General features: G+C 51.6%; 1 protein-coding gene across 5 annotated transcripts in view; it reads left to right on the top strand.

Annotated features, from left to right (window-relative positions):
• The window catches only part of SYNJ2 (synaptojanin 2), a 105086-nt gene that overhangs the window by 41915 nt on the left and 37386 nt on the right, over positions 1-25785 (top strand). For 4 of the 5 annotated variants that reach the window (XM_027056550.2, XM_053222032.1, XM_053222033.1 and 1 more), the window contains exons 5-9: positions 5571-5654; positions 16179-16240; positions 20994-21090; positions 23539-23711; positions 25214-25295. In XM_027056550.2, coding sequence (XP_026912351.2) covers positions 5571-5654; positions 16179-16240; positions 20994-21090; positions 23539-23711; positions 25214-25295 — 498 coding nt within the window. Of the gene's footprint in view, positions 1-5570; positions 5655-16178; positions 16241-20993; positions 21091-21126; positions 23352-23538; positions 23712-25213; positions 25296-25785 lie in introns of those variants that run through there. The other variant, XM_053222035.1, reaches the window with a different exon arrangement.

Genomic DNA, 25785 nt, shown 5'->3' with positions numbered 1-25785 from the left:
GGGCTTAAGAAAACTAGAATTGATTGTCTCACGGTTCTGGAGCCCAAAGGTCCAAAATCCAGGGGCTAGCAAGACTGCTCCCTCTGAAAGTTCTAGAGGAGGATCCTTCCTGTCTCTTCCCTCTAGAGGAGGGCCCCGTGGTCGCAGCCCTCCGTCTCTGCCTCACCTCCACGTGCTGTTCTCTTCCAGAATGTCCCTTTGCCCTGTAACGAGGGGACCCACCCTATCTAGTGTGCCCCATCTTTACTAACCGCATCTGCAGTGACTGCCTTCAAATAAGGTCACATTCCAAGGTGCTGGGATTAGGACTCCAACATGTCTATTTGGGGGACACAATTCGACCCATAACAAAGACATAATTCAATGTTAAAGAGTTGTGCTCTAAACGCAGCACGTTTAGCTTTATGAAAAAAATCTCAGTAGTGTCTGCTTTTCTCATTTTTCTATAGACTGGTTGGGGCTGGGGCCTTTGCTCTGGTTATTTCACCCAGAGATGGCAGGCAGCCGGGAATGCGGCCCCCATCCGGGACCAACATGTAGCTACTTGGCCCCACGGTGATGTCACTTTTACCAGACATGTAACAGGGCAAGGGGGTTGTGCTGGCCTCGCACCCAAAGCTGTTCTCTGGGGGGCTACTCCCGACAGACCACAGGCTCTCCGCTGTGGGACATAGGCGCCCAGGATGATTCGTGCCTTCAGAGAGCCCCAGACAGTGTGAACACCACGGTGGGGGTGGGGGCGGGGAGGACTCAGTACCCAGAGGTGATTCCAGATGTGTCCTCATTGGCAACACGGGAGCCAACCCTGAGCCCCTCGGCTGATGTTGATGGTGAGCCTGCCCAGGCAGGGACGCAGCAGGAACAGGACAGGTGCCTTCACCCTCCTGGGAGTGCCTCCCGCGGCTGGCGCTCAGCTGCAGGGTCCTGTCTGCAGGGAGAAGGGAAAGCCAACAGACAAGTGAGGTTGGGGAGACACACACGAAGCACCGGGTAGGGAAGCCACCGGGGGAGAAGAGGACACAGATGAAACTGAGGAGAGTAGTGAAAGCGTGTGCTTCCCCCAGGAAAGCATCCTGCTGAGGGACACCGTGACGATACCCTGGGGACCCAGCAGAGCCCCCCAGGGGGCGTGGTCACCAGCTGCTCCCCGAAGCCAGCTCGAGGCAGCGTCTGCTGTAGGTGCATCGTCCCCTTTTCTGAAATGTTCTCAGAGGCGGGATGAGCGTGGCTGAAGGAAGGCAGGTGCTCCCGGGAAGCAAGAGACTCAAGAGACTCGTGGTGTTCCCACTGGCACAAGAGAGCCCCTTGCTCTCTGTCCCTGCCATCAGGGAATGGTTTTGTTTGCGGCACTCTGTAGCAATAGAAGTACTTAGGGTTGATCTAAATTGTTTTTTTTATAACATAAAAATCTTTTCCTCAGTGAAATATGTACTTAACCAGTGTTCCTGCCAAGCACAGTGCTGCCTTCCTCCCCTCCCCTACCTCCCGCTGGTGAAGGCACTTCTGAGCATCCTCCTGGGGAGGGAGCTCAGCCTGCGGCATCCACTTGGCTCAGCTTGGGGAGATGCACGTGACATGTGGTGCACAGTAAGCGTCTGGGAAGCCTGTAACCCCGTTGAAGTTGGCCCATGCAGGGCTGCGGGGATCTGACAGGGGCCTGGAGGAGTCACTCCCGGGAGCCCTGCATGCTCTGCTCCCCCACATTTGCGGGCCAGAGACCGTCAGGTCCGGGTCCGCATGGTGTCCCGGGGCAGAGTGTACCTCCCTGCAGTCTTGGTGGCTTTGCTCCTGGTGACGGCAGATTGTGCACTGATCGCATCCCACGGCCTTGGAATCAGAGTGACGCAGTAGGCAGAGTGGGGGCCATTCTTCCAAGTAGCATGGTGCCGCCTGCTTTGTGACCTGACGTTTGAAGAAATGGCGGGCCTTGAAATGTGGGTTCGTCACCAGAGAGTGGTAGGCAGCATCTTGGAGGAGATTGGTGGAGCCACAGCGGGAAGGAGCCCCAGCTGGGACTGCTTGCCCCCACCCCCACCCTCGGCAGCTGCCCATAGGTCACGTCTGGCTGAGGACCCTGCTACAGAAGTGAGACTCTTCAGACCCAAGCTTGTGGCCACCTGGGAACGGAAGTCCTTCAGTGAATGCGTGAAGGCGGCTCACGATTTGCCACACTGCGCTCCTTTGCAAATGGTGGGACAGAGCAGGCTGGTCCTGTGAGGCAGGGTCTCCCCTGAATTAAATGCTCAGGGAACCAGAAGAGAGGGGTGCTTTCAGTGCACCCACTCTGCCTTGCTTTAACATTTTTCCTAAGAGGAAGGAACAAGCTTTCTTCTCCAAGGCAGGCTGTATGTGTGTGCGTGTTGGGGTGGGGGTGGGGGTTGTGTGTGTGTGTACATTTGTGTGTGGTATGTGAGTGCGTGTTTGTGGGGGGAGTATTTCATGTGTGTGCATTTGTGTGTGGTGTGAGTGCATGTTCGTGGGGGGTGTTTCGTGTGTGTGCATTTGTGTGTGTGGTGTGTGTGCATGCGTGTGTGCAGGTGTGGACCACATCTCAGTCTCCCTGGGAAGAAACCTGGAGTCCTTTCAGCTCTGCCGTGAGTCATACCTGGTGGGATTGCTCTGCAGCTGTGACTCACCATGCAGAGAGACAAAACCAAAAAAGTCCCTTTGGTCTACCAAAAGTGAAAAAGATGAAAAATATTTGGCTATTGAAGATAAGGCCGCTGATTAATCCAGGGAGGGCAGGATGACTATGTGTCCTCCCAAGAATGCAGCAGACTTGGAAAGAATGGGCTTGTAAATGCCTCACCTGGAGGTACAAGTTCAGCAAATAGAAGACAAAAGTGTATCTGCTGGGTTGTGAGTCTTCCTGCATTATCCCTTTCTCTTCAGGGTCGCTGGCTTTCTGCTCCCATCACTCTGTGAAAGGGGCTTCTCGGAGTTGCCAAGACAAGACCAGGGGGGTCCCAGGCCTGGCCTTGCCACCACTTAGCCATGGTGGACTCCCTCCTTCCTGAAATGCCCTGTGGTCTCCCTCCCACCGCTTGTCTGACCACTACACTCCCTGTCCCCACAGCCTAAGCCCTGCTCCCCCAGTGCTCTGACCCTGCCCTGGTCAGTCGTCGGCAGGGGCCTCGTCCACACTCCTGAGCAGTGCTTCCCTGGCCTGAAGAGCCATGAGCCACTGCCCAGCACTGGGATCCCGTTCCCTTGATACTCATTTACTCCTCCCTGGGACCAGATGGCAGTAACTCCATTGAGAGAGGGAAATCGAGGCCCAACGTGGTTAACATGCCCAGGGTCACCCTGCAGGGCACATGGAAGCTGGCAGGTGGAAGGTGCTGTCCCAGAGCCCACGTGCTGACCCGCGTTCACACTCCACCCTCCTCTCCTTCCCCTGGGATCCGGATGCCCTCTGTGAGTTGAGGCATCAGTCTGCCACTAGTATTAAAACCTATGTTCTTTAGCTCAGAAAAGGAAAGCACTACAAATCCACTGCTGGTGTTTGATGGTCAGGTTTGTCTTACTACCTTGGGAACAAAGAAGGTGGCCCTGATGATGAACAGGACACAGAACTAGAAAGTCTTCATGTGGGAGGGAGCAGTGGAGAAATCCAGGGGCATCTCTCCTTCCTCCCAGGAGTGGGGTCTAGGGTGTGGGGACTCTCGGCGGGTGTTTTCTGAAGCTGGTTCTGCCTGTGCAAGTTCTAGCTCAAGAGGAGCGTGGTCTAATGCCGGAAAATAGCTCCATTAGCATGTGTTCAAGTGAAGGGTCATAGTTCCAAAGCTTAAATCATGTCCTGGCACTGCTGAGGGCTATCTTTATAGAGAAAGGTTGGCTAAATTGGTTTCTTTCTCAGCATTCTGGATCCATATGCTCTTTCTTTATTTTTATTTTTTTAAGATTTTTAAAAATGTTTATTTTTGAGAGAGCGTGAGCAAGCGCACAAACGGGAGGGGCACAGAGAGAGAAAGACAGAGAATCCCAAGGCAGGTTCCGAGCTGTCAACGCAGAGCCTGACGTGAGGTCAAACTGTGAGATTATGATCTGAGCCAAAATCAAGAGTGGGGGACACTCAACCAACTGAGTCACCCGGGTGCCCCCGGACCCATGTGCTCTTTTATTTTTAATTTTTTTAAATATATTTTTAAAATGTTTATTTTTGAAGGAGGGAGAGGGAGAATAATTGGGGGAGGGGCAGAAAAGAAGGAGACACAAAATCCAGAGCAGGCTCCAGGCTCTGAGCTGTCAACACAGAGTCCAACACGGGGCTCGAACTCATGTTGCTATGAGAACATGACCTGAGCCGAAGTCAGATGCTTAACTGACTGAGCCACCCAGGCGCCCCTAGACCCATATGCTCTTAATCTCAGGGTAGCCAGTGATGCCTATGGTAGTTTAAGCAATCTGCTTTCTCCTTTTTCTTTCTTTTTTTGTTTTTTGGTTTATTTTTAGTAAAATAGTAAGGGCTAGCAAATTTGCTGGTAGTCAGTATCTGGAAACAGAGACGTTCTTAACCAGTGCTTTTCCCTTTGGAAATTAGGGGATAGGAGTTTCACTCAGCTCTGTGGCTGCCAGGCTCGTCATTCCTGTTGTCTGGGGACCTGCAGGTCTGATGTTCAGGTCCTGCGCTGCAGAATTACTAATGCATGTGTGATCTGAGCGTGATCTAGACGCATGGAAAGCTACCCTGTAAGGGAGCAGCCTGGTAAGAAATGGAAAGGATCAGCAGGGTTGGCCAAGCTGGCCCTGCCAGGCCAGGGTAGAATTACTCAGATAAAGGGCAGTGCATCTGATAACTGCCACAGTGTCCCCTCGTGATGCTCGGACCTGCACTTTTTGTCCCTTTAAAACTCCCCAGCACTACGGTTTGAGGGGGCCCGCGGGCACATGAGGAGTTGGTACATTCTGCAGTAACCGTGTGTGGGGGAGGAGAGGAGGTGGTCTGTTCTTTAGCGTGTAAGTATCCTCTGCTTCCGTGCAGCGTATGTGGACTTAGTGGCGGGCTGAAGAACACGGTGGCACAGGGCCAGGAGCACCTACAAGTTCAAGCCTGCCTTGTCAAGTGCAGGGCTGACAAGTGTAGTCACCTAGGTCTTTTGGTTGTAGCTTGTTCCTTTCATCCATCCTTTTCCAGTTGCCCGCTGCTACTTGGCTAGGTGACAAGGTGAAAATAGAAGGCTCTAAGGAAGGTCTCAGTTAAATTCCGGAGTACTTTTGCTTCTGTTGCTGAAATGGGGTGTGGGGAGGCCTTGCTGGGCTTTCCAGGGAGCTGGGAAAGGCTGTGTTTATTCCCGGTTGGCTGTAGCCCTCCCCCGGAGGCCCCAGGCCCGCTCCAGGCTCCTCTGAGGCTGGTCAGCTGCCAGCATGCCCGTGAGCACACGGGGCCGGCCTGCGGGTCAGGGAACAGCAAGGCCACGCTGGCCAGAGGAGCAGAGGGCGCAGAAGTCCGCTGTCTGCCCTTCATTCTGGCCGGTGTCGGGTCTCAGGCGGCCGGATCCCGTTACCCGGCCCCAGGACATTCAGTTTCATTGAGGAATACTTTTCCTTTATGTTTCCTTGCGGTGCAGACGATTTACATGGATGATGGAGTGTCGTCTTTTGTCCAGATCAGGGGCTCCGTTCCGCTGTTTTGGGAGCAGCCAGGGCTTCAGGTAGGTAATGAAAAGAGTAAGTCCACCTTAAAGGAAAAAAAAAAAAGTAAGTATTATTGTTCACCTGCCCTTCTCTTCCGAACAGCTGTGGTTTGTTTCTTTTCACCGTGTTTCCTTCACAGCGTGGTTTTGAGGCTTGTTCCTCAGCCCAGTTGGATTGAACTGAGCTACCAAAGTGTGAATACCTGTGTGCACCTGTACACGCATGTGTGTGTCGTGTTTATATACAGAAACGTATACATTGTATGTAATTTTCTGATCCTAAGCTTGCTGTTGATGCAGGTGAAGTGGGAAGGAAGGTCTTTGCTGATAAGGGAGCCGTATAACGTAATTGAGTAGAATTACTTTGTTAGTCCCCAGGTTGAGTGTATTGAGAACTTGGCCAAAGATGGTTTTGGAGAGCTGTGACCGTCATACAGAGCTTTAAAAGGTTTTCGGGCCCTAGTGGCCATGCAGCAGGTCTGATGTTTGGAGATGCTTGTTGTGGGGCCACGTGAGAATTGCACGGAACATTCCCATGATTTCTAAAAATACACCTTGCGGTCTAAAACAGGGCTGGGGTCAGTGCCAGAGGTATTTGGCATTCTGTCTCCTGGGAAGAGTTCAGGGTGTGGTGTTGCCATGTTCCAAGAACACGTTTGTTGTCAATGGAACTCTGCACTGCCTCATCCAGTGAGTTCCTTCCCAGGAGGGTCATGGACCAAGTGGACCTAAGGCTCCTCACCATCGACCCCAGATCTTTCTCCCTGGCCTGAGTGATCGTCTGTGTGCTCACAAGACCTCTCTGCCCAGGTGTGGCTTTGGCTCCTCTTACCGAGGGCTCTGTGTGATGGCGGTTGGGTCGTCAGTGGTGCCTGAAAACGCTCAGGGCCATCTGCCAGGTTCTTGGGGGTGTTTGACACAGCTGGGTCTTTCCCGGACCTTGACTTGACCCCATGTCAGCAGAAGGCACTTTGTCCACATGGCTGTCATTGTGCAGTGAGGTGGAGAGATGAGTGTCATGTGGGGTGTGACCTCTGGGGAGGGGGAAGCTTTTTTAGCATCAGTCTTTCTATCCGAAAGGAACAGCGAAGACGTATGGGGATGGCTGGTGGCATTGAGTGGTGGCATAGAGAGGCACACGTGAGGATGATTGTCACATGGAGAATAGTTCATCCCGAAAGAGTTAGTTTTTTTTTAATGGCTTTATTGTGATACAATTTACATGCCATAAACATCACCCATTTAAAGTGTACAATTCAGGGGCGCCTGGGTGGCTCAGTCGGTTGAGCACCTGACTTCAGCTCAGGTCATGATCTCGTGGTCTATGAGTTTGAGCCTTGTGTCGGGCTCTGTGCTGACAGTTCAGAGCCTGGAGCCTGCTTTGGATTCTGTGTGTCTCTCTCTGCACTTCCCCCACTCACACTCTGTCTCTTTCTCTTTAAAAAAATTTTGAAGTGTACAATTCAATGGTTCTTAGTGCATTTACACAGTCATATAACTATCGTCATGGCCTAATTTTACAGGACTCATCCCCACCAAAAGCCCTGTGCCCACTGGCCGTCACCTCGACCCCCACCACCCTCCCAGCTCTCCCCCAGGCCTAGGCAACTGCTAGTCTACTTTCTATCTCTATAGATTTGCCTGTTCCAGAACAGTCCAAAAGGGTTTTTGAAACTTGACTTTCTTTAGATTCAGAGTTTTCCTTCTGAAACTCCTGGAACTCTGTATTTAGCAAATGTCAAATGATGGGTAAAAAGGAAGCAGGAGACCATGTTGTGTTTCCTGTGATGATTTTAAGAAATCCAGAAATTGGGGGCAATCATGGTAGTCTTGGGATTTGGGAAGGAGCCTTTGAAATTCATCCCCTTCTTCCTCACACCCAGTCCTGGGTCCTTCTTCCAAGATCTCTGAGATGCTGAGTTCCTCCTTGCCTTGCACGCTCTGTGTCTGTCTGCAGGGCGTTGCAGGGGACGCCCCAGAGTGAGTCTGCTGCCCCAGACCTTCGAGGAGGAGTCCCTTGTGTCTTGTCCAAGGCATTCCGGCTCTTTGGGATCTTCCATCCCGTTTTTCGGACTCTCCATGTTCTGGTCTCCATCTTCCCAAAGCAAAGCAACACTGGTTTGTCAGTCCCCTAACTTTGGTCCCCGGCCTGACCCACTGGAGGCCCCAGATGCAGCCTGACCCTGCCATGAAGCAGCTGTCCCTCCATCTGACACGGGCAGTGTCCGTGGGGCTTGGCTGGCCCGCTTTTTGGCAATGATACCCCCTTTTAGACTCATGACACTTGTGCTTCTCCAGAGCCTCCGTGGTTTCTACAGAATAGGTTTCAAAAGGCTTTAGTGTCCATTAATCTTATTAAGGATTTGCTAACCTTTGGGTCTGACACCCGTGTTTATCCTCTAAATCCCATCCACCATCAAAGAGAGATTAGATCATCTTCACAGGGGACCAGGGGGCAGCTTTCAGTGATGCTCTGCAGTGCCCCTCCCTGAACTCTCAATAGCTAAGCCTGAAGATTGATTCTGGTTGTTTTTCTCCATTTGGAACCCCCCTCCCCCTTCTTAGGTGACTTGAAAGATGCAAAGATTTTTGGGTGAATGGTTCGTGTCTTAAATTGGCGGGTAGCACCCTCACGGGGCTGTCCCCGGGAACCAATGAGCCCTGCCGGGTTTAGGGCATAGGGTGGGTGCAGGCAGAGAAGACTCAGAGTGATGAGTCTGCATGGTTTCACGGCCACGGTGCCTTCCTTGTAAACTCCTGGATGTGGTGCCATTTTTGGCAGCCGTGTACCTTTAACAATCTCATCTTTACCATGTAAATAGGTTTACAGTTTATAAATCACCACACTGAAATTTCACCCTTGAAGCTAATGGCTCTCTTGGTATGGTTAGACAGAGAGTATATTTTTTAAACTTTTTAAAAAAAATTGTTTTTAATTTTTAAAAATGTTTGTTTATTTTTTGAGAGAGAGAGAGACAGAACGTGAGCAGGGGAGACACAGAATCTGAAGCAGGCTCCAGGCTCTGAGCTGTCAGCACAGAGCCGGACATGGGACTTGAACCCATGAACTGCGAGATCCTGACCTGAGCCAAAGTCGAACACCTAACCGACTGAGTCACCCAGGCACCCCTGAGAGTATATTTGTAATATACTCTTAGTCCATTGAAGATTTTGCCCCCCATGTCACTTTAAGAATTTTTTTAAAGTTTATTTATTTATTTTTAGAGAGAGAGAGAAAGTGGGGAGGGCAGAGAGAGAAAATCCTAAGCAGGCTCTGCACTGTCAGCACAGAGCCCGATGCAGGGCTCAAACTCACAAACTGAGAGATCATGACCCGAGCCAAAATCCAGAGTCAGACGTTTAACTGACTGAACCATCCAGGCATCTCCCCCCACCACCTCCCCCCGCCCCCCGCCAAGTGTCACTTTAGAATCTTCCTCCCCTGTAACATGTGTGCAGAAATGTCTCGCAAAGGTGAATTAGGTTTCTGTTTTGAAGCTTCATATGACATCACCAGCCGGAGGAGGATGCACAGTAGATTCGTCCCCTTTGTCCTTCTCACCTTGCCTACATTCACTTCCTCCCTGTTAGACCCATTTACTAGGCTTCTGGAATGTTGGCACCGTGTGTGCTCATTTGTGTGGTTGTACTTCTTTTTTTCGTTTTTGGTCCCAAAAAGGATCTCTCTAAGCCATCACAACAGTTTCTTTCTTTCTTTCTTTCTTTCTTTCTTTCTTTCTTTCTTTCTTTCTTTCTTTCTTTCTTTCTTTTTCTTTCTTTCTTCCTTCCTTCCTTCCTTCCTTCCTTCCTTCCTTCCTTCCTTCCTTCCTTCCTTCCTTTTCTTTCTTCAATATATGAAATTTATTGTCAAATTGGTTTCCATACAACACCCAGTGCTCATCCCAAAAGGTGCCCTCCTCAATACCCATCACCCACCCTCCTCTCCCTCCCACCCCCCATCAACCCTCAGTTTGTTCTCAGTTTTCGAGAGTCTCTTATGCTTTGGCTCTCTCCCACTCTAACCTCTTTTTTTTTTTTCCTTCCCCTCCCCCAAGGGTTTCTGTCAAGTTTCTCAGGATCCACATAAGAGTGAAAACATGGTATCTGTCTTTCTCTGTATGGCTTATTTCACTTAGCATAACACCCTCCAGTTCCATCCACGTTGCTACAAAGGGCCATGTTTCATTCTTTCTCATTGCCACGAAGTACTCCATTGCCATCACAACAGTTTCAAAAATAATGAAGAGGTTGGGGTGAGGGAAAGATACTTGTAATGAAAAGGAACCGAACCCAGGATAGAGTTGCACATGTACCGCGGCCCCCGGGTCTCGTGTGATTGTATGCAGCTCCTTACCAGCAACCATCACCGAAAGAAACAAGATCGCAAGGCAGCTTCTCATGTGATTCCAAGTATAAAGTTTACCAGTTATGGGACCTGGTTGCCATTCAAATTCTGGCTCCCCTTCTTAGGGACCGTATACTTTCAACGAGTTTTTATCTCAGGAAAAAAGTTCTTATCTCAAAAAAGAAAGCCCTGAGAAGTTCCTATTTTTGCTAAACCTTAGTTTACTCTTCTGGAAGTGGGGTTAACAATCGACCTCCGGGGGTTATGGAGCTATCATAGCACACAGTAGACTTCAGTGCAGTGTCCAGAACCCGGAGAGCACGTAAGTGGTAGCTGTTGGTATTGTTAACATAAAAAATAATATCCAGGAGAAGAGAACACAAGTTGCATTGCGAGAGCGTGGCTCTTTGCACCCAGAGAGTGGTGTGAGAGCTTCCCCCGTCTCCATGAAGCCTGTGAGGTGGGGACAGTGTGCACGTACCTCTCTATCAAGACAGACCCAGTGACCAGGCTCACTGAGCATCTGTGGGTACGTGGGGGTGCTTCACATCATAGCCCGAAGGGGATGGGTCATGATGGTGTTGTGTGAGTAGAGCCCATGAGAGAGGAAGGCCAGGATCCCTGAGGCCGCTCTGGGGAGAGCCAGCCCCCCACTCCCAAGCTGAGGGGGTGGGTGTCTAAGCCGACTCGGGAGGGAATCAGACAAGGAAGGCAGCCTTGCAGAGCTGTCTACACGTGTGGGCGCTGCAGCCTGGGGGTCACAGTGTGTCCAGGGAGCAGCATGGCTTGCTGCCTGCAGCCCAAGGCAGGGGGGGCCACGACCAGAGGTCAGACTGGAAAGGCAGGCAAGGGCCAGATCAAGATGGGCTCTGCATGTTACGCTAAGGAGCTTACGTTTTACTCCAGGAGCTGCTGAAGGAAGGGTGCTCTGACGAGGCTGCACTTTAGACTCGCCCGGATAGCTTAGCTTACAAAACTCCTGATACCCAGGTTGCATTGCTAGCCCAATTCAATCACAACGTCTGGGGGTGGGAGCCAGGCATCAGTACTTTCTGAAGACCCTTAGATGACTCCAGTGTGTGGGAATGTTTGAGACCCACTCAGTGATTGGTTGATAAAGCAGATTTTTTAGTGCCAGGAGAGAGAAGCTTGGATTTGTAGCATTAGCCCACTTCTCTGATGTGAAACTCCTGTCTTGGCCAATTTCAAGCTACCAGCTTGACATCATTGCACTTGACGCTGGGAAGTGTTGCACACGCGGTCTGCAGGTGAGGTGGAGGGAGCTGGCTGCAGCGCGGTGGACCACGGCGTGGACAGGTTCTGGGGGTGGGGGACCCGCCCTGACACAGGCGCAGGAGGTTTCAGTGTGGAGGGGGGAGACCAAAGGTAAAGACCGCCGGCGGGACCGTTGCAGGGGTCCAAAGGAGAGCGTAACTATGGGAGGCCAGTGGTGCACGGGGACAGGTGCCAAGATGCCATTCGTGGTTATGGGACTTTCTCGGGTGCCGAGCAGACTCTGCTTTGACTCACGCAGCCACGCATCCCTGAGACTGGCTGTCCCTGCTGCCGACTCCCCTACCTCCATCTGTGGTTTCTAGCATAAACTAATGGCGTCAGGGACCAGCCAGGACCAATTGGCCAAGCGTGCACTTACCGCGGAGACTCGGAGGATGGTGAGGAGAGAGAGGGGATGCTGAAAGCAGCGGTGGCCGTCAGTCCCAGTGCACCTACGCCAGTGCTGGTTTCATTCTAGCCCCCAACTGCAGCTCCCCTGTACGTGTGTGCGTGTGAATCGTTTTATTATTTGAGTATACTTGACCTACAGGATTACGTTAGTTTCAGGAGTACAACCTAGTGATTCCCCGTCTCTACTTTCCGCTTTGCTGACCACAGATGTAGCCACTGTCTGTCCCCGTACCAGCTATTACGGTACCATTGACTGTATTCCCTATGCTGTGCCTTTTATTCCCATGCCTTACTCAGCCTATGGCTGGAAGCCTGGCCCGCCTCCTTGCCCCATTTGGCCCGCCCCCTCCCTCCTGAGGCTCCTCCTCAAGGCTTCTGACACACAGTGGCCTCAGGGCTGTGTGACAGCACAGAGGAGAGGTGCAGGTCAGTGTCAGCAGGACAGATGTCACTGCTGGATGTGAGGCCTAAGGCGACCAGACCAAAGGGGTGCTGGTGGAAGGGTGGTCTCCTGAGAGAATGTCCCAGGCTTGGCTTCTGCCTGGGGCCCTTCCACTCCAGGAGGCCATGATGCCTCAGGAAGCAGGGCGCCCGTGGCCATGGCGGCTTGTTTCCTTGTTGGCTCACAGGCATCTGCACCCTGAGCAAGAAGGAGTCGAGGGAGATGAGTGGAAGTCAGAGCCTCCTAACCTGGAGCACACCTGCGTGCACACGCGCGTCCCCTGGAGGAATCGGGTGCACACACTCCGACTCCTTGCCCCACCCCCACAGATTTTCATTCAGTCTGAGAGTTTGCGTTTCTTTTCTTTTCTTTTTTAAATGTTTATTTATTTTGAGAGAGGAGAGCAGACAGGGGAGGGGCAGAGACAGAGGGTGAGAGAGAATCCCAAGCAGGCTCCACATTGTTAGCACAGAGCCCGACATGGGGCTCGAACTCATGGACTGTGAGATCATGACCAGAGCTGAAATCAAGAGTGGGATGCTTAACCCACTGAGCCACCCAGGAGCCCCAAGAATCTGCATTTCTAACAAGCTTCCCTGGGGGTGCTGAGGCTGCTGGTCCAGGAACCACACTTTGAGAAACACTAGAGCCGGGGATCCATTCTGCCCACTCACTGCCCTGATCCTTCGTTGTGGGTGGTGCCCTTGATTTCTTAGTGCTCTCAGGAAGGTTTGTCGTCAGCAGTGACACTGCACTGACCGCTGTGGCGGACAGGAACATGCCTGTGGTGGTCCTGTCTAGCCCCATCCACATGGATGGTTATCAAAGTCTGGAGTGACAGGGGCAGGCCAATGGCACAGGGGGACATGCCGTGGCCCAGGCAAGCTGTGCCCTCTCCACTCTGGGAGACTCCAGATTGCTTTCTGTCTGGTCCTCGCCTTCCCCAAACCCACTGATGTGCTTGGGAACCTGCTACATCTCGTCCTATTACTCTGCTTGTCCTCAGTAGCTGTGTAGGAGCACAGTGCCCATCAAATCACTTGGCACTTGTTACACAGACTTGTTAATAACCTTAAAGTGTGTTTCTGGCCTCTCTAGACCAGGGGCATTCAAGGACAGGGAATTCTGGGTCTCCCATCTCTTGCCCATCTCTCCATGGTACCCGGTGTCATATTGACTCCAGGTGGTAGGATGAGCTCACAAACTCCATTCTGGACTGAGTAATTGTTGTAATGGAGGAACGTAGAGCCCAGGGGTTGGACACTCTTGAGTCCCATCATCTGTGGCTGAAATTTCTACCTGTGGGAAGAAGAAACTTTGGGTTATGATTCAGGGAGAGGCAGATGCACCCAGTAACAGAACTTGTCATGACTTAAAACCAGGCTTCTGAACCCTGAACCATTGTTTCTCTACTGTCCCCTTACTGTGTTCCTCTGGGAAGGGTTCTAAACACAGCCGCAGCTTATCCAGGGGAGACTTCTTGCCCTGATGGACAGGCTGACTCACAGCAGGCAGCCCCTTCTGTTGGGTTTCAGCCCTCAGGGATCTCACAGATGGTGGCTGAGAGGAGCTTAGCCCTGCTTTCTGCAGGCGCCTGCCTTATAAGATCAGAAGAAAGACAGGAGCTCACTGGCCTTAGAGTGCAGGATGGAGTAGTCTTCTCAGAACTCGGGCTGTGGAAGTTTCTGGAATTACCACATTTCCTCAGCAAGGGATTGATGCCGTTGGGAAAAAGAGTGCAGAATAAACACAGTGGCAAAATGAAAGCAGTTGGTTTAGCCTTTCGTAAGAACTCCCAAGATTACTTAGGACCAAAAGCTACTTGGGACTTTATTTGTAGAATCGTTTAGACAGACACGCCTAATCTCAGTAATTTCTAAGTTATTCCAGTCACCTGGAGTGGCTCTTTCCTCAGGTATGAAGAGGGACAGATGTATTACCTGTGACGGTAAAACTTGTCAATAACACTCCCCCCACATTCGGTAATGACTATGTCTGATGGTGCAGATGAATCCAGTGACAGTATGTTCGTAATGTTCAACAACAAGCAAAGCCCAACAATACACTTCAAGAAACTTTCTATCTTAAAATGATGCCAGGCCTGGGGCACCCGGGTGGCGCAGTCGGTTGAGCATCTGATTCCCGCTCAAGTCGTGATCTCATGGTTCAGGGGTTTGAGCCCCACGTCAGGCTCTGTGCTGACAGCTCAGAGCCTGGAGCCTGCTTCAGATTCTTTGTCTCCCCCTCTCTCTGCTCCTCCCCTGCTTGTGCTCTGTCTGCCTCTTTCTTAAAAATAAAAATTTTTAAAAATTTAAAAATAATTTAAAAAAGATGATGCCAGACCTACAGAAAAGTTGTAGGAACAGGAGAGCGAACTCCCATGCGTCCTGTCCCCAGATTCTCTCTAGGTTAGCCTCTTGCCCCCCACACCTGCTTTCCCTTATTTTCCGAATCACTGGAGAGTACGTTGCACACACATCATGTCTCCTTACTTAGTACGTCAGGACGTTTTTCCCAAGAGCAAATATGTTCTCTTGCATCACCTCAGGAGAGGTGCACGCTCAGCACGTGTACAGTGACACAGTGCTCTAATTTAACGTCCAGTCCACGTTTCAGATTTATCAGTTGTTTCTGTAGTGTTTGCCGTGACACTGTTACCCCTTCAGTCCGGGATCCAGGCCAGGACCCCGTCCTGCATGTAGCTGTCCCATCTCTAGTCTCCTTTGATCTGGATCAGTTCCTCTCCCTTCCTGTCTCCTGTGACCTTGACATTTTTGGGGAACACATGTCTTCTTTTCCTTTAAGTTGGAAGTGCCTCAGGTGGGGGTTTCCAGGGGTTTCACTGTGATCAGGTTTAGGGTGTGGATCCCTGGCACCACATCCTTGTCAGGGTGTCCCATCTGGAAGCCCACGGTGTCCATGTGCCCCCTCGTTAGTGATGTTAATTTTGGTCACTCAGGCAAGGTGCTACTCCATTTCTTCACTTAATGTGTCATCTTTTTCAACTAATAAGCCTCCAGGAGAGACTCTGAGACCATGAAAGCATCCTATTCCTCATCAGCCTCTCCCTTAACATTTATGATCAGTGGATGGTTTTTGCTGAACCATCCTTTACTATGGCGGCTATAAAACGATTTTTTTCCCCCACCACTCTCTCCACATTTATCAGTTGGTGTTCAGCTGTAAGGAAGAGCCCTCCCTTCTCCCCCTCCACCTGCCCACCTCTCTGTCCGCTCATTCATCCAGCCAGCCAGCTGACTCTCATCCGTGTAGATTCATGGATTCCTATTTTATTATCAGATTATAATCCATTGCTGTCCTTTCTAGTTCAGTGATCAAATTGTCCTAGATTTGTCCAGAGAGAGCCTTTCAAGCTGCCTTCAATAACAATATACAGTTGGTTTTTTTTCATTTTGAGTGAGAGAGTGAGCATGAGTGGGGGAGGGGCAGAGAGAGGGAGAGAGAGAATCCCAAGCAGGCTCCACACTGCCAGCACAGAGCCCAATGCGGGCTGGACTGGAACCCACAAACTATGAGATCATGACCTGAGCTGAAACTAAGAGACGCTCAACCAACTGATCCACCCAAGTGCCCCATAACACTATATAGTTTTATAAGTTTATTTTTTAAGCTTTTGATGTTAAATAGGTAATTCTAAATAATAAGGCAAATTAGTTTGTAGGTAGCCATAACTCAGGTTTTAGGGGGGGGTTAGGGTCTCTGGAGTTGCAGAGGAGGTTGAGAAGTAGTTTCATGCTCCCTGATTGGCTTAGCCTCACCTCTGCTCTGCAGGTCTGACATGGGCCTCATGCACTGACCCTGAAGTATCTCTTCTGCCTTTGGAAGGGTTCCAGCGGGTGTGGTCCATGCAGCGTTAGGACGGGGCTGCAGCACAGCCAGGCTCGGGCTTTGAGACCCAAGTTCAGCGCTGGTCTACCTGATCTGTGAATAGGTCATAGAAGGGTGAGAGGCTACAGCCTGGCTGGCACTGGGGGCGACGTGGGAAGACCATCACTTCCTAGGTTCATGGAACGGGAGGAATCACTAATGTTATTTCTCTTTGCTTTAGGTTGGCTCTCATCATCTGAGACTCAATAGAGGCCTAGAAGCCAATGCCCCTGCTTTCGACAGGTAGGGTTGTCTGGGACCATCCTTGGGAGTTGTCCCCCTGCCCCATCAGACAGTGGCACAGGGACAGCAGGGGGAGGGGGCCGCCCCAAACCCCGGACCTGCATCTGCCTTTTACTTTGGTTCTTTGCGCAAGAAGGGAGTTTACAGAATGGGACATTTAGTGACTCTCGGAGTTCCCTGAAAGTTCATTAATACTGAGGTTACACTTGGCAATTATTTTATCTGCCCAGTTCCTTCTTAATGAAGCTTTATTCCTTTGTCCTAGTTAACAAGGGATAATCTATAGGATATTTGTAGCTGCTGCTTTTTCTTTTAAAAGTAATATATTTCAGGGGTGCCTGGGTGGCTCAGTCGGTTGAGTGTCCAACTTTGGCTCAGGTCATGATGTCACAGTCCATGAGTTCAAGCCCTGTGTTGGGCTCTGTGCTGACAGCTCAGAGCCTGGAGCCTGCTTCTGATTCTGTGTCTCCTTCTCTCTCTGCCCCTCCCCCCGCTCATGCTCTGTCTCTCTCATTCTCAAAAATAAATAAATGTTAAAAAATTTTTTTATATTTCAAGATTTGAAAAGCTATAATATAGAAGGTATAAAGTGAGAAGTTAAAAAGTATTCTAACTTCCAATTCCCACTACTAAGGATTTCACTATTAGCTTTTTACATAGCATTCTAGAAAAACATTTGGCAGATAGAGATTTCATTTTCCTTTTTTTTTTTTTAATGTTTGTTTATTTTTGAGAGAGAGAGAAAGCACAAGCAGGGGAGGGGCAGAGAGAGGGAGACAGAATTCCAAGCAGGCTCCGCGCGGTCAGCGCAAAGCCCGACGCAGGGCTCGAACTCACAAACCGCAAGATCATGACCTGAGCTACAATCAAGAGTCAGATGCTTAACCGACTGAGCCACCCAGGTGCCCCTGGAGTTTGTTTTCTGAACCACAAACTGGACCGTTACACAACTTGCTTAAGAACAGCCATCGCTAACCTAAACCATAACTTGTATTTGAAATAGTTAATCGCTTCTTAAGATATTTGCAATTTTGATCTAAATGCTAATTTAAAAAATTAGTAAATGTCATAAAAATTCCAGGAGCGATTTTTTAAAGCATTTTAATCCTTCTGCCTGAATCTCCACCTGGACCTTCAGTCTGTGTGCACCCTTCTTGTGTTCTGCAGACGGGTAACAGCAGCCCGACCTTGACCCCTGATGGGTGCGTCACAACCAGCAGGCTTTCCCTCTGAGGACATGTGAAGTCTGCTAATGAAAATGCTATTGCCTGTGTTCAGAACACTGTTAACGTGTTCTGTGCACTGTGTGCATGGAGTTGTTTGAGGAGACACTGATCTGCACTCAGTGTTCTTCAGAAATGGAAAACATAATTGGAAATGTCCTTCCTCCCAAGCTGACCACAAGTAGAAAGGAAGACACCTGCATGCTGGGCTTGTTTCAAAAGCCTTGTGTTTATGTGCTTTTAAAAAACATGCATATATTTTAAGAACATTTACACCAACTTCAGCATTTTTAAATCCTGCTAGTGTAGTGTGTATACCCGAGAGGATAAACCCCCTCTTTTCTCACAGGAGCCCCTTCAAGACCGCAAGCCCTTTGGGGCACCTGGGTGGCTCAGTTGGTTGCATCAGACTTCGACTCAGGTCATATAGTCTCACGGTTTGTGGGTTCGAGCCCCCCGTCGGGCTCTGTGCTGACGGCTCAGAGCCTGGAGCCTGCTTCAGATTCCGTGTCTCCCTCTCTCTCTGCCCCTTCCCCGCTCATGCTCTCTCTCAAAAATAAATATTAAAAAAAAAAAAAAAAGACTGTAGGCCCTTTGACCAGCAGCTGCCACTGAAAAGGTGGCTGACTGCAGGCTTTCTTCCTAAAGCTTTCTGGCCAAGAGGCAGCTGAGACCGTGTGTTCTCACGGGCAGGGGCCGGGGCAGGAGCTGCCTGGCCTCACGCTGGGTGCTGCCCCGATGCACTCATTTCAGTCGCATGGGGAGCGCGGGCATCCGATTCTCTAGCAGACCCACCTCAGTGGGTGCTGGGGGTCCCCCCAAGGAGCTGGGCCATGGGTCCCTGGAGGTGCCCCCCATCTCTGGCACATCAGGGGGCTCTCAGGAATTTCTCTGTTCTGTGATGTGCTTGGTCCAGAGTAAATCCCTTATGCCCCCACCTGCCCCCACACAAATCCCCTTTCCGTGGGTAGTTTTAGCCCCAGAGAATACCTGTGGCCGGTGCCGTACCGTTCAGTAGGTTGTTCACTACTGCCTCTTGCCCATCTGCCGTCTGTGGGAGGGAAGTGGGGTCCTTTGGCTGTGTGGGCCTGAAGGGGATCTTGTCTTGCTGGTAGAGTTTGGATGGAAGTATTAACCCTTTTCTGGGGGCGGTGCCTGGGTCTCACCCGTGCGGGACACTGGACCCCTGCTCCTTCCTCCCAGTCTTTGCCCGGAGCTGCCCGCATCTGCAGTTGTAGGTGGACATTGCCGTCCCCTCGCTTCTGCCCTCAATATGAGAAAGATGCTGTCCAACAGAAACCAGCCTGACTTCTAATCCCCCCCCACCCCAAGTTTTCCACAGAACTCCACTCAACGGTGAGATGGGCAGGCAGGGGAAGGACCCTGGGTGCACAGAGCAGGGAGGCCAGGCTGAGTGTCTTGCTGGCCTTAGTGTGGCTCCCCTCCCCCCCCCCACCCTGGAGCCCTGAGGGGAGTCTTAGCTTCTCACCAATCAGTGTATTATCCTGCTTCAAAATGAAAAGGAAGGAAAGAAAACCCAACTCCTATGTGCCAAGCGCTGTGCTTGTCACTTTTATTTGTTCTTTTAGTGCTCAAAACCATTTTTTGCAGGAGGAGGATTAGCTTTATGGTACAAAGGACTCACTCAGAAGGGATGAATAATTTAATCAATGGTGCTTGGGCTGTTGACATGAATGATGAGCGATATCGTTTCTCATCCACCTCTGGGTTTGGAATCCTTTGAGACGCAGGTGCAGTCCCTGCGTGGGGCGGGGGTGGGGGGGCAGGGGTCACACGCCAGCCTGATCTCTGACAAGCTGCACTGTGGGAGGCAGCTTGCACGCGTGGCCACTGTGGGCTTCCGCACATTTCAGCCGTGAATCACCGGTGCTCACTCCGTGACCGGCAGAGCTGGGCAGCTCAGACTTGCCACCAGAGCAGAGGCCCCTCCCCGTTGGCTCCGTGGGTCTGACCTCCGGCCGGGACACGGCTTCCCCAGGCAGGCAGACTCAGGAAAGTCCAGAGGGGCTGAGCCACGCACATCCCGTTTCTTCTGGTACCTTCACCAGGGTTGCTGCCGTGTGGCACGCCCTGGGGACAGAGCCCGGGCTTGTGCGGCGGCCCTGACCGCGCCAATCTGATGGAGCCACACCTCTTCGGGTGGGTGGGAGTTGGGGGGGCAGTTGAGGATCGCAGGGAGGGAAGGGCTGCCAGGAGCATCCCTAGAGAATTCCCACACATGGAGCTAGGAGCTCGCCCTTAGCTAGTCAGCAGATGACCTAAATTCAAACTGCCCCGTTCAGGATCCATATTCTACTATACTGTGCTATCCCTCGAAGTTGGCATGAGAGGATTTTTTTCCTTTATTGGGCTAACATTGGTTCGTTTGTGCTAATCAACTTAAAATGGGTTTATAAAAGAAACATACCCTAGAAATTCAGAAAATACAAGAACGTATAAGGAAGAAACGAATTTTTTTTTTTAATTTTTTTTTTCAACGTTTATTTATTTTTGGGACAGAGAGAGACAGAGCATGAACGGGGGAGGGGCAGAGAGAGAGGGAGACACAGAATCGGAAACAGGCTCCAGGCTCCGAGCCATCAGCCCAGAGCCCGACGCGGGGCTCGAACTCACGGACCGCGAGATCGTGACCTGGCTGAAGTCGGACGCTTAACCGACGGCGCCACCCAGGCGCCCCAGGAAGAAACGAATTTTAAGTCACGTAAAATTCCACCACTTTTAACGGTGTGGTGTGCCATCATCGTCTAGTCTTTTTTCCATATTTAGGCAAAAGACTGCACGAGGAAAATACAGTTTACATCTGCTTGTTGCATTGTCTTCTCCCTGTGTTTTTTTTTAATTATATTTAAGCATTCCTACCATGATTAAGATTATAAAGTTAACTTTTCAAAAGCTGGTAATAAAGGATAAATATTAGTCTCTCCCCAGTATTTCAACATTTGTATTTTTAAAAGTCCTTGATCTATGAATATTTTCCTAAAGCTTGAAATTTTACTGTGCCTTCTTGTTTGGGTTAAACATAATGAAATATAATGTGCTTAGATAAAAAACACTGAGGTTAACAGCCCTCCTACCAGCTTTTCTGGTTTAGAGAAGGAAGGTACCAAGTGAAATTAGAGATTAATTTCACAGATGTGCATGTTGCCCTTATGAAGCTGTGTTAGCTGTTCTAGATTTAACGGGGGTACTTTACAGGAAGTGCGGCATATCCTCTGTCTAGCGTTCTGCTTGTTTAGAAGTCTGATGTGCTGTAAGTTCTTCTTGGCCCGAGCCTTTCATGCAAACAGACGGTAGACAAGCTTGTCCCTGACAGTGGGGTTGGTGGCTGGGAGAGACTGGTTTTCTCCCCGCACCGCCCCCAACCCCACCCATTTTGTGTCCTGGAGAACAGCTCAGCCCTGACCTCTAGTGCCATGCAGGTCCCTCCTGTACCCTCTCCCCTCGAGGGTGGAGACGTCAGCCTCTGTCCTGGTGATGTGGGCTCACGGTGCCACCCTGCTCCGTTGTAGGCATATGGTGCTTCTGAAGGAGCAGTATGGGAAGCAAGTGGTCGTGAACCTGCTGGGGAGCAGAGGCGGAGAGGAGGTGCTCAACAGAGCCTTCAAGGTAAAGGCCCTGGGGGTGTTGGGTGAGGGAGGTGAGGGGCCCCTGCTCAGAGGCAAGCTTCTGTGCTGGACTGGGAACAATAGCACTGCTCTCGCCGCGTCTGGGAGTTTTTCCCCCCATCAGCTCTATAGCCTTAGGTGATTTGGGCTCCTGATGTACGAAATTTAATGTTTATGAACTGATGGTTAGAGAATTTGCTCAAAGTCAAAACAAAGCATCTCCCTCCTCCAGCTGTGCTTCCTCCAGACTCACACTGGGGCTTTGAGGGCTCTGCATAGCCAGGCCCCTTTGCCTGGTTCTCTTGGACACACGTACACCCGCACACGTTTGGGCTTCGCCCCGCAATCCCTGACTGCTCAGGGCGCCTGAGCTCCCCTTCCCTTGCTTGGTCTGGCTCTGCTGCTGGTCAGTGCCTCCTGGCGAGCTCACCCAGACACCTGCGGGGCACTCGGTGGAGCTCTTAAGGGCTCCCACTCAGTGTAAAGCAGGGAATCTTACATGATTTCCTCCTGCTTAACTTCGGCCTTCAAATCTCCCATCCCTGTCTGGGCCGCCCCAGAAAGCAGCTTCCTTTGCCTGGCTCCCCACGGGCTCCCTGAGGCTGTCTGGGCACTTTTGGGGCTGGTGTAAGGGGGAGGGGCCTACCCAGGGAAGGAAACGGGGCCTTCTGTTCCCAGAGCTCCTGTGTGTATTCAGTCTACTACGTGAAAAGTTCCAGAATGAGCCGTGGGCAACCTCCATGCCCCTTTCTCAGTGGCCCATGTCCCTCACTTCACGGAGAGAAGCCCTCTGGTTGTTCCAAGGGCAGGGAAGCCACATATCAGGAGAGTGAAATCGGACCTCTCCTCCTGCGAAGCCTCATGGGAGGTGGTGTTTGCTGCCTTCCTGACCCCTGACCTCTGTCCGGTAGGAGCTGAACCCCAGCGGGTGCTCATTTCACTCTGCTTGGAAAAGCCATGTGCTCAGATCAGACTTTCTGGTGGCCAATTTCATTTGGCCAGACCTGCTTTTCCTGTTTAGTGTGTAGCTGTTGGCAACAAGCTTGCTGAGCTGTCCCCCCTCCCTACCCTCTTGGCAGCAACGTTGGCAGCTTACTTTAAGGAAAGGGAAAAAGGGAAAACCCAAGAATCTCTTTTCCCTTTATGCCGTGAGCTGTGGGGAGAGGACGTCCTCAGCATCCTCCCGTCAGCTGATGGAAGTGCCCCCTGCTGACGGGCTCCTCTGTCACTAGCGGGGCTGGAGGCAGCCGTGGTCCAGTGGCCCAGCAGGAGGAAGGCGGGCTGGTGGGCAGGTAGGAGGGAGGAGGTGGATGCCACCTGGAGGTGACCGGCCGGTGTCACATAGAGCTGTGGCTCCTTCAGCCCCGAGGCCCGTGCACCGGCTGCCAGCTTGTAACCTGCAGTCCCTCAGGCCACAACTGGCCACGATGCTCGCTCCAAAATGTAAAGTCGCTAAGAGGTATGCTAGTCAGCTCGGCTGATTTCTTTTTCATAGCCAGACTTTCCCGACGCTCGCAGCCACACACTGATTGGCATTCTGGCTCACAGTGGATGGGCACTTCGAGTTGGAAGGCTTAAAGTCCTTCTAGTCTTTCAGAGTCATTAGACTCTCTGGACAAGCCTGACCTGAAACTACACAGGAGGGCCTGGGGTGGGACTGACCGGGGACCAGGTGCTCTGGCAAGGCACCCAGTTCATCTTCTATCACGGGACTCTCGAGAGAGCCAAGGAGTGGCCGGGGAGGTTCCTTGTGTGGAAGAGAGGCCTCGGTCGGGAGCACCAAGCTGCCTGGAGCCCACCTGCTATGTGTCCCCATCTCTGGCCCCGCCTCCCTTCCAGGTCAGGTGCCAGCCTGGGCCCACTGGCCCTGGCCACCGGTCACCCCCATCCTGAAGTTTCACTGGGCTGTGCCTCAGGCACCTCCCTTCACGGGGATCCAGAGGACCTTGACGGGAGAACTGGACACCTCTGAGCCCACCCACCTGAGGCTTCACTTGTCAGTATGGGACTGGTTACCAGGGCAACAGGGAGCTGCATTATGAGCTCCACAGCCTGCTGGGCCTCCCTGTCCCTAATGGGCCCATGGAGCTTGGGTGCCTGCAGAACAGAGTGGTCCTTCCATCATCAGCGCCCGCCCAAGAGTCCTGCGGGAGGGTGATGTCAGTACAGGGCTGTGAGCTGCCCCACGGAGCCAGACCTGCTCTGGCTGTGTTTTGCCCAGGGTGGACCTTCTGCCCTTCTGCAGGCAAGATGCTCTGTGTGGTATGGTCCTCCAAGTCTTTGTTCCTCTCTCTCAGGGTCAGGACTGATGAACGGCTTGGTCCACCATATGCCTTAAAGCTAAACCGTGTGCTCGAGCGAGTGCCCTGGGGAGCCACATGGCTCCAGCTGTGCTGTCACTGTGTTCCTTCCCTCCTTCCCCTGCCACCCTTTCCCTTTCCACTTTCAGAAGTTGCTCTGGGCTTCTTGCCACGCTGGCGACACGCCTATGATAAACTTTGACTTCCATCACCTTGCCAAAGGAGGGAAGCTAGAGAAGTTGGAGAACCTGTTGAGGCCCCAGTTGAAGCTCCACTGGGATGACTTTGGTGTGTTTACCAAGGGCGAGAATGTAAGTCCACGGTGAGTCTCCACCTGCATCCTCATGCTCCCGCCTGGTGACTAGTGGAGTGGCCGGGGGCCTCCGGGGCTGGGCGCCCCCCTTGCTGCTCAGCTGCCCTTGCAGTTTCCTGGAGCACAGCCTCAGGGATGTGGGGGGGTCCCGGGTTCCAGCCACATCCTTCGCCTTCCCACCTTCAGAACGTGCTCTTGAGGTTTGTGAGAAGATGGTGAAGCATGGTTTTCTGGCAAAATAAATTATTAATAAATGGACTAGGTTGAAACATAGAGTTATGGTGACCATAGAACGTATCATTGAGGGGCACCTGGGGGGCTCAGTCAGTTGAGCGTCCAGTTCTTGATTTCAGCTCAGCTCATGATCTCATGGTTTGTGAGTTCGAGTGCCACATCGGGCTCTACGCTGACAGGACAGAGACTGCTTGGGATTCTCTCTTACCCTCTCTACCCCTCTCCCCCATACTCACTCACTCTCTCAAATAAACATTAAAAAAAAAAAAAAAAGAAAAAGAACTTATTGCCCAAACTGATGAAAGCCCACATGAGTGAAAGGGACAGTTGGCACGAGCCCCGTTGCCCGAGGACACTGGGGTCTGGAGTTTCCTGCTCAGAGCTGAGCAGAAAAAGGAAGCCTGCTTTCCTCAAGTCACAATGCAGTCGATCCTCACTTTTCACAGATTCTGTATTTGCAGATTTGTCCACTTGCTAAAATTTATTTGTAACCCCCCAAATCCATCCTTATGGCCCCATCACGGTCATCACAGACCTGCTCCGAACCGTGAAGAATTGGAGTCACTCAGGGTGTGAGGTGATGCTATGCCTTCTGCTTCAGCACTTCTACTAGAAAGTGTCCTTTCTGTGGTCTGTTTAGTGCCACATGGTCACATTTTTATGCATCTTATTGGTGATTTCACTGTTGAAAATGGCCCCCGAACATGGAGCAAGCGCCGCCCGCCCGGTGTTCCCGAGCGCAGGAAGGCTGTGATGTGCCGAATGGGGGAAACACGTGTGATGGAGAAGCCGTGTTCGGGTGTGTTATGTGCTGTTGGCTGCGAGTTCAGGGTTAATGGATCGACGATCTGTATTAAGGTGGCTTTACACAGAAATACACATAAAACAAGGTTACATGTCGATCATCTGATAAAGATGTATGAACAGAGACTCGGGGGAACCTCACCCCGCATTCTTCTAGAAGCAGTAGTTCAGCGTTTGCTGATCTGCCAATGGTACGATGCACGAATTGTTCACGGCAACTTTCTGGAACCTAACTATGGCAAATGATGAGAATTGGCGTATTTTATAATGACCCAGGTGTGCAGACTGCTGAGAGGGTACGTGCCACTCCAGCGGTGCTGGGGTCCCTCAGGGTGTATGCCGGGGGTTCTGGGGGGCCACTAGAATAGGTGACTCCTGGTACCATTTTGTTTGGGAGTCTACAGGCCATTGTTCTATGGCTGTCGTTCCCCTGACCACAACTTGTAACCATTTGCATTTCTCGTTTTCCTAAGTTTTCAGAAAGGCACGCTGCGGATGAACTGTCTCGATTGCCTGGACCGAACCAACACCGTGCAGAGCTTTATTGCACTCGAGGTCTGTCTCTGTGTCGTGAAGCCCCTCGGGCCACCCTGGCCATGCCTCATGCCTTCCATCAGCAAGATGAGGGTGACATCACTGGGTTAACTTTCTACCTGTGAGGAGGTGGGGCAGAGATGTGGCAGGCATCCGAGAGGTGCTCCTGGGTGGCTGGCTTGCCCATTCACAGCATGCCTTCATCCCATTTGTAGGCACACTTTTGGGAATGCATCCCGGAGATGGTGGCACAGAGATCCAGGTGACACCTTGAGAAACAGTAGTTCTGTGTCACAATTACCGTGCATACAGTTTGGCAGGGGCAGCGTGAGGCTGGCTGAGATGATCGGAAGCCTGGGAGGGAGACCAGAGCCTGTCCCATGGCCCGCTGGCCCAGTGCCTGGGCGACCTCTCCTGGCTCACTGCTGGGAGGAGGGGTGGAGTCACTGCTGCCTGCCAGCTCTCCCTGCTCGCTCACCACCCCTCTGCTGCTCAGGGGTGGGGCATCGGG

Source organism: Acinonyx jubatus, chromosome B2, assembly GCF_027475565.1.
Source record: "Acinonyx jubatus isolate Ajub_Pintada_27869175 chromosome B2, VMU_Ajub_asm_v1.0, whole genome shotgun sequence".
NCBI classification, from domain to species: Eukaryota; Metazoa; Chordata; class Mammalia; order Carnivora; family Felidae; genus Acinonyx; species Acinonyx jubatus.
This window is presented reverse-complemented; position numbering and strand designations above follow the sequence as displayed.